Source organism: Antrostomus carolinensis, unplaced genomic scaffold, assembly GCF_000700745.2.
Source record: "Antrostomus carolinensis isolate BGI_N321 unplaced genomic scaffold, ASM70074v2 scaffold44837, whole genome shotgun sequence".
Classification (NCBI taxonomy): domain Eukaryota; kingdom Metazoa; phylum Chordata; class Aves; order Caprimulgiformes; family Caprimulgidae; genus Antrostomus; species Antrostomus carolinensis.
Window position 1 is genome coordinate 1 of NW_010330391.1, and position 8,856 is coordinate 8,856.

The 8,856-nt window shown below is 41.7% G+C and overlaps 1 protein-coding gene across 1 annotated transcript; it reads right to left on the reverse strand.

The window, feature by feature from the left end:
- Positions 1–925: 925 nt before the first annotated feature.
- Positions 926–6,818, reverse strand: LOC104528780 (ADP-ribosylation factor-binding protein GGA3-like; the record flags this gene model as incomplete). Its single annotated transcript, XM_010172894.1, has 7 exons — positions 926–1,101; positions 2,295–2,375; positions 3,297–3,400; positions 4,367–4,490; positions 5,313–5,411; positions 5,914–5,989; positions 6,734–6,818. Coding segments are annotated over 7 exons (745 nt in total), but the record flags the coding sequence as incomplete, so codon positions are not given.
- Between the last annotated feature and the right edge of the window lie 2,038 nt (positions 6,819–8,856).

Below are 8,856 nucleotides of genomic sequence, written 5' to 3' on the forward strand. Positions count from 1 at the left end.
CACCAGTCAGCACAGAATGACTCCCCAGGCACGAACTGGAAAGCCCAGAACAGGGAAACCAGTCTCCCTGTGCTGAACATGCCAATGTGGCTGGACATTCAAGCCCCCGAGTCCCTGCCGCATTAAGAGAGCTGTGAAGCATTATGTTAGCCTGGGAGCCTAAACACAGTCTGCATTTTCAACACAACATCTCTAAGTTCTCCCTCACATCAGCACTTATGGCCAGCTCTAGTTCAAAAGAGATGTTGTTTTTATAACAGCAGTCCCTAAATGTCTGAGGAAGAGCAGAATTGTGCTTCAACAACTGTGCTGCAACCACTGCTCGGAGAGTCTGCGACCACATAGAAGAAAGGTGGCAAGAAGGAAATGTTTCACAGAAATAAACCAGTTTCTTAAGCTTCTTACTATTGTTTCAGGAGCTTGTTGTAAAAATTAGCAGTTTTAACTTTTTAAATTAGATAAGGTGCAACTCTTCAAGGTCCTGGGTCTATCCAAACATTCCTGGTGGCTGTGTTGATTTTTACCTCCTTAGTGATCTCCCAACCTTATAACACTAGTTAAAACTATTCCTTTGAAAAGGAGGACATCGTTTTCTGCCCCATTCAGCCTCCAGTTTACCCTCCACGGTGCTGTAAGGGACGGGTAGGACCTGCAATCAGTGTGTCCTAATAGAAGCAAGAATTTCAAACTGCAGCTTTGTGATTCTGCCACGTTGCACCATTGGAGAACAGCTGTACCTCACTGCAAGGACATGCAAAACCAAGCTATTACCCACTGGATCCTTTGGTGAAAGGCATTAAAAACACAGTTATTCTCTTTCCTGCTGTTTCCAACAACTGCTGTGGTTTTTCACCATTGCTCTCCATTTCAGTGCACTGTTTGTAATTCGCTGCAAAACTCAAGTCTGTAAGAAGAAAGGACTGACTGCAGGATTTCTGGGAAGAAGGAGCACCTCAGACCTACCTTCATGAGCTCCCTATCAGCCTCTGACGAGTCGTCTTTGCTGTAATGAACCAACATCTCATTCAGCAACTTGACGTTGTTGTTTACTTCCTCCAGCGTGTGCATGCGTTTTGTGACTTTTTGAATCCGAGCCTCGTCCTTCAGGGTGTAAAACACAGACAGAAAAAGTGAGTTTCCCTGTAAAGGTTCATGGTGTCACAAGAGCAGGTATTATCTGTAAATCATGTCAAGTAGTGTCTATTTAAGGTTAAGCTAAAGGGAAAAAAAAACCCAAAAAACAAAAACCCCTCTCCGTTCATGTGAAGCTTTGCTTATTTTCTTATCTTTTGACCACTATTCTGTAATGATAGAAAACCCTTTATTTCCAAAAAGTCTCATTACATTGACTTTACTGTATAATTATACCACCAAAAATAGAAAAGTTCCTTTCTGATTTTTTAGAATATTTTTTTTTTCTTGGTCACTTGATGCCATTTTATAAAAAAGATGTGTTTGAAACAAAACATTTACTAGGAACAACAAGTACACTCTGGTAGAATATGTCCAATCATCTCTGTTTTGAGAGTCCAACTAAAGATGTAGGAGAGCCTGCCCTGAGGACAGGAGAAGAATGAATGGAAACATCACAGTAACCTATACATCCTCTTCAGACTAGAAGCTATCCTTTTGGTTTTGCCAGAAACACAGCGAGTCATTTCCCGGACTCCAGAGTTCCTAACGACTGCCATGGGGGGATGCATCACAGCTCTACACACAGGAGGGTGTTTCCATAAAGCCTGCTTGTGAGAAGATCCAGTCCAATGACTCAGTCCTCAGTGTTCAGGGGTGGTACCATGATCTGACGTGAAATACCATATTGAGTGATGAGAACATAGCTAATTACAACGAGGGGCATTAAATCCTTGCCCCTTCTTGCCTCGTCCTCCACTAGAGACACCAACTGTAGACATTTCTGTGATACAAACGTCTCCCAGTTGTGAACTAGAGTCAAAATTTCAACACATTCATATCAGACAGAGCCCTGCTAAATCATCAGATGGCACCCCCTTTATGTGGGTAACCATGGGAACTAGAAGTTATCTAGATACTAGATAAGTTAGCACTGTTAGCGGGTTTAAAAAGTAATAAAAGGCTGGGTGTGGCTGATGGTCAGTCTCATTCAGTCCCTACAATTTAACTAAGGAATGTACTAACACAATGCTCCTGGTGCCTGAAAAACCCAGGTTCTGCCATTCACATGATCCTAAAGCTCTCCACCATTTTGAAGTCAAATTGTTTAAAATCTGGAAAGCAGAGTGCTGACTAGGACCAATCCTACAGGAATTTCTTACCTCTTTTACCATGGATTTTATAAGCTTGTTGGCCTCCTGTAAATCATCTGGGTTTTTGCTTTTCAGCAGTTTGGCTAGAAGCTGTAAGACGAGAAGAGGATATTCAGGAAACAAATAAAGATGCTTTGGCAAAAGGAAGCAGCGAAAGGAATCTAAGTGAACAATTCAGGAGAAAAGAGATACAGCTCACTGCTCCCAAAGCTTATGCTGCTTTCATTGCTGCAGTGACTTCAGCAGGAGTCATTTATGGCTTATTATTTTATGTGAGTTGCTGCATTTTTGCTTCTACACAGGACATACAGTGTGAAATCTCAGACACTTCTGACACTGGATAATTATTCCTCCCATACATCATTTTTGGTCCTGTGTATGAAACATTTTCTGCCTTCCAGGCTGAAAGAGTTGGGGCTGTTCAGCCTGGAAAAGAGAAGGCTCCAGGGAGATCTTATAGTGGCCTCCCAGTACCTGAAGGGGCTACAAGAAAGCTGGGGAAGGACTTTTCATAAGGGCAATTATTGACAAAACAAGGGGAAATGGGTTTAAGCTGAAAGAGGGGAGGTTTAGATGAGATATTAGGAAGAAGTTCTTCACTGTGAGGGTGGTGAGACACTGGAACAGGTTGCCCAAGGAAGTTGTAGATGCCCCCTCCCTGGAAGTGTTCCAGGCCAGGCTGGATGAGGCTTTGAGCAACCTGGTCTACCCTGCTGCTGGCAGGTGGGTTGGAACTGGATGAGCTTTAAGGTCCCTTCCAACCCCAACCATTCTATGATTCTAGTACAATGGCAGGATGGCACTTTAAGCAGTAATAACCTCATAACGGTAACAGACAAGGACTTAGCTGGAACTTCAGGTCAGGTAGGTGGACAAAGCAATGAGTTCTATGTAAGTACACACCACCACCCCAAAAATAAAAGCTGAATTAGTATACTTTACTTCCTTATTCTAAATGTGCATTGAATAATCGCTTTTCATTAGTGATTCCAGTACAAGTCTTCACTGTACCTTCGATTTCTCCTCATCGTCAAACACGGGGTTTTTGGGACGAGGCGGTGGAGAAGGAATCAGGGTTCTGTCTACAGGAATCACAGGATCAAACATAACGATCCCTGAAAGCAGAAAGGGACCCCACATGGGTTTGCATGTGCAGTCACACCAGGCAGTGTGCTCTGTTACTCAGGGGCTGCTATCAAAGCACACAGGCAGCCAGTCTGTCCACTCGTCCCAGCACACTGTTCTAATGAACAATATAGACTCAGAATCACCAAGCATGCTAGCTGGAAAAACAAAGAAAGTTTGATAAAGGCAAAAACACCAGAAAATCTGTTGCCCTGTCCATACTGCCCTGTCTATACAGCTCAGGATAATCAAATAGCTCTCCACTATTTGTCTTTCCCCCTTTTCACTTCGTTGTTGAACCACTAAGTGAAGTCTCAGACAACCCAGCTTTGTGCAAACTCAAGGGCACAACATTTGTTTGTACAAATGAGCTGAGCAGGAAAGCAGACAGCAATGCAAAGTGGGGTGATGGGCAGGCTCCTACCCACGAGTGGGAAAAGGAAAGAGTTAAGCTCCCTGCTTGTTCCATTGTCAAATCCTCAGATTTGTGCTCTACCTCAAGAGCTTTCCTGGAACAAATTTTTCTTGTGTTGAAGCTGCACGCTTCTCAGCTGAGCCTTTTTCACTGTGCCTACACAAGAAACTTGTACCAGTTGAACTAAATGTTCAATTGTAAAGTGACCTAGTTAAAAGAACACAAAAGGCTACGTGGAAGATCTTATTTCACTTTAAATTAAGACTTGTTCAAATAATTTAATAACTAGTTCCAGAAAAACTCAAGAAAGACCCTGCAAACCAAAAACAAAAGTATTTGCAAAGTGTTTTAACTAATCTATTTAAAAAAAAAGCCCAAGGTATTTAAATTTAATGAGAAGCTTTTCAGAGAATTTCTCCCTTGTTCTGTCTCCCCTCAGAGCTTGCCTTGTCTCCATGTAATTAGAAGCTGTATATTTTGTGACTATCCTGCTTAAAGCACAGGCTGGAGAGAATGCAGGAAGGAGCAGCTGACTTCCTACCTTGTCGCTTCAGCATATAGTAGGCATCCTTGATTTTGGATTCTTCTGGCAATGCCACTGTCCAGCTATACAGCAATTCAATGACTTTGGTCTTCACTTTCTCTGAGACTCGGTCTCCCAGGTACTAAAAGTGGGAAAAAAGATGTAAATTTTTCATTTCTTTTTAAAAATAAAGCCGAAACACAGAGAATGGAAGTTCAGTGATATACACTGAAAGGTTTATAACCCAAGTTTCAAGATGATCTAAGATACATCTTATTAAGAGGAAAAAATGCTCCTCTAATGTATTTGAAATAACAGTGAAGAAAAGCTTTGTGATTATCTTCAGCAAAAGAAAAACAGCTATTCTGTTGGTTTCAGGATTTTGCTATTTAAAAAATTACAGCAATACAGATAACCACCCCCTTCCCTGTCTTATGGGAAAGAATCTGGGAACACTTCGCTGCATCAATCATGCCATGAGGTGCTTCTGTCTATTTTTCACCACGTTAAACTGATCATGAATGTTGAGGCACTTAGTCAGGCACACTTTACACAGCAAAAGTGAGGACTAGAACTCTATGGTGTGTTGCCAAGTCTCTTGTTTTAACCTCTGCATCATATCTCTCTTCCACTGACGCTGAAGTTTTGTTTATTTTTCAAAAAAAAAACCACAGCCCAAGCTTTAAAAGCCCTTGAGTTTCATGAAGGATTAGAACAGTACAAAGACTATATACTGATGGTAAATAAGTACAACTTACTGAGGAAAATAGCAAGCAGAGCATAAAAAAACCCCCCAAACAAACAAATAAATCACCAAAAAACCAGACTTGGATAACAAATGCTCTTGGATATAAGCTAATAAATGCAATGAGCCAGACAGAGCACTGCAAACATTTTGGATGTTGCCTGTAGCTTAGGGAGACCAAACAAAAAGTAAATGCAGCCATGAGGCTCAGGGACTAACCTTTGGAGACACAACTTTTATTAACTCGTTTAAAAAGCGAAACTTCCCCACTTCGTTATGAAATCTTCTCCCACAATTCTTCATACAAGCCTCCAGCACCTGCATTCAAGTAACAAAAACGGGCTGAAATGAACACCAAAACCCTACAGAACAGCAGAGTTGTGTTCTGCTTATAGGGCAACTGAAGGACCCGTGTCAGTGAGACATGTATTTCTGCTCTGCAGCGTGACTCTCCCATCTTTAGGGGTGACACATCAAGACAGGCTGGTTTCCCCACCCTCAGCCATGTCTACATGGCTCTAAGTTATCTCACCATTAGGTCTCGTAACAACGAACACAAAACTTACCTGAAGATAACAAACAAAAGCAGCTAAAATAAAACCAGAATTATTTCTGACTGCTCTATTGCTAATGAGTAATCTGGACACTTCAGTTACCTGACTACCCTCCCTCTCACTGTCCACTCCCTCCCAGCAAAGGGGAATCAGGGCATTCAGCCCCAGCTAACCCCACTGACACACGTTGTGCCCCCTTATACTCCGCAGAGGTGACATCAAATGCTACCTAACTGGATTTAAGAGGAGGGGTAAGGACTACCTACTGTCAAGGCTTGGACTGCCTCCCATTCCTGTGGTGATTGGATTTTATGAGCCAGAAGCCTCACAGCTATCTGTGGCCTGAAACAAAGCAGATCTCCATTACAAACAAAGCAGGCAAACACGTTGAAGGGTTTTGAGAATTTGCAGAAATTCTACTGTTTCAACGAGATACCTTTCACATAATTAACAGGAAATGCCATTTAGTACTTTTTATCTTGCCATCAGTGGCTAACAAAAGATGTTCAGGGCATCTCTGTAAGCCTGGGTGTTTGCACATATGAAAGGAAGCAAGGGCTGGTAGTCTGAGCCAGCAATTCCAGATTCCTGCTTGGGAGGGGCCAAACAACTCCCAGTGCAGTCCCCAGCCCAGGAAATCACTTCCTTTCTCTTGCTTTAGTTTCCATTTTCCAGAAGAAAACACTTCTTCCTTAGCTCACAGGAACGCTGTGACCCAGGAGGTTTCCTCAGTTAAGCCTTGTAAAGATTTTAAAGACGCAAAGCCCCGTCAGGCACTAAGGATTATAACCCCATTTTACAGACTGGCAAACAGAATAACTTTGGCCAGAGGAGAACCCTGCAGCTGCAGAAGCTGACAGAGGCAGATTCAGAATTCCCATCTTCCTCATGCTCAGTCTGTGTATAAGCCATGCTGCCTTTCCCAAAAGAGAAACCACGTTTTACAGTGTGTTGTTTCTTTTGCAGCCAGATCTTCCTTGTGATACCAGTATAAATAAAATAAAACATTAAAGTTTTATGATCAAATTATATATTTTACAGTGTGAACATTAATTTATTAAGTCTAGAGCAGTTTGGGACACCCACCCTTCAAGTTCTTTGTTGATCTGGTCACAGAATCCAATGATGTATTCCCAGTCTTCTTGCCTGTTAGATGGGTTAGTGGCTTTATCTTTGGTAAGGGAAACATATTACCAATCAAGCAAAAGAAACAGTATAAAAGGTCATGCATTTCCTAGAGAAGAGCATTTGACATTCATTGCCAACTATAAACAAAAGGGGAAAAGTTAACACAAGGTATGTCTGTTCAAAGAAAAGGGTGTGTCTGAGTTGAGACATCCAAATATCCAGCAAGACTCACTGCTTTCCCAAAACACAGGTGCTAAATCCCAAGCACTTGGAAACACACTATTTCCACACTCTAAATGAGAGGACAAGAGAAAATATTTGAGCTCAAACAGTTTCCCTCTGCCTGAACTGCTCTCTCTCTATTTGGCTATAACATTAAACTCTTTAAAGGCTAAAACCTCACACTTTCTACAGAGGAAATTATTTTTGTATTCCCTGGGAGTTTAGTCGAAGTAAGAGCTGGAACATCAGATGTTTGGTATAAATCATTTAGCATTAACACTTGTTTTTCGAGTGCCAGCTGATTTGTTAGATGCTTTAGCCATTTCTCCTGGAAATGATGAACTTAAAATTTATTATTATACATTGAGTTGTTCTGGCAAGTAATAAACATCACAGTCTGTACCTGATCAGGAATTCAGATCCTATATGCTCAGACAGAGAGATGGATGCTCTACTGACTGAGCTATTTCAGGCTCCTGAAGGATCCTCCCTGGGGTACCAGGACCTCACTGACTGTACTGATTGCAGAATAGTGAGGCTATCAGCATTTTATTCTTTTTTTTTTGTTGTGAATGCATCTTCTCCATGTATTCTGCTTATTTCTGGTAGAGCACTGAATTTACAGCAGAAAAGATTCCTGTTTTAGCCTAATTTTCCAGACAAGATGACTGGACATGATAATTTTTCTTGTAAGGGAAGAAACATCACACTGTAGCTATATATCTAAGGGCTGGCATTTAAGAAGCCTCCCTCAAAATTTTAATACAATGGAAATAGATACAGGAAAGAAAATATTGCTTAGCCAGACAGTATAGAGCAGGAGATGAAGGACAGGAAAAAAAAAACCCAGCATACATCCTTGTACTTTCATCATAGAGGGAAGCATAACAAAGTGAATACACGCTACAGTGCAAAGCGTCAGGTTTTTATCATCATTAAAACAAATCCTTTCACCTTCCCACAGGCAGAGAAAAACACCAAATATCTACTCTGAAACTTCACTTCCACGGTGCAACTCAGTCCTACTGTGGCAGTCACAGAATCACAGATTCGTAGGGAGTTGGAAGAGACCTCAGGAGATCACCTAGTCAAACCCCCCTGCCAAAGCAGGTTCACCTAGAGGAAGTTGCACAGAATCACATCCAGGTGGGTTTGAACATCTCCAGAGATGGAGACTCCACAACCTCTCTGGGCAGCCTGTCCCAGGGCTCTGTCACCCTCACAGGAAAGAAGTTTTTCCTAGAAGGTTTGCTCCTACATTCCCCCTCACAAAAGGATAGTTGTAAAGCAATTCTGTAAATTATTCCACAGATTCCATCTGTAAAATATTCTGCAAAGGACCCCAGATCAGCCAAAGGTGGCAGCCAGGGAGGACTAAGTGTAGGATCAACATCTTGTACTAGCCAAGCTACCAAGCTATTTCTTGAACTTGAGAGATTCAAGGGAAGTTTAGTTTAAAACGAAGCTGCTGCAGAGCCAAGCAACTGTTCAAAACATATGTGGCACTTAAACCTTATTACCATGCTCACAACTGCTGAGCACCCTGGAAGCACCATGAAACCACGGACTTAAAACCATCTACAGTCCTTTTATGTGAGTCAAATGGCATCGTGCATGGTTCGGTGCTCCAAAGCACCTCTGCTGCTCTGCAGGCCTGGATGAAAGAAATACAGTTCTTGGCTGGAGTTAATGGAATTTATTTAATAAATACAGGAATAGCACAAACAAGTAAGAATACTCAACTAAATGAACTCTTTGTTGGTTGCACATCCTGAAATTAGGAAGGAGAGTTGGTACAAATGGGAAAATGTAACCTATATTTCCTTGTCAAATGTTGTTTAAAGCTGTTCCAAATATCT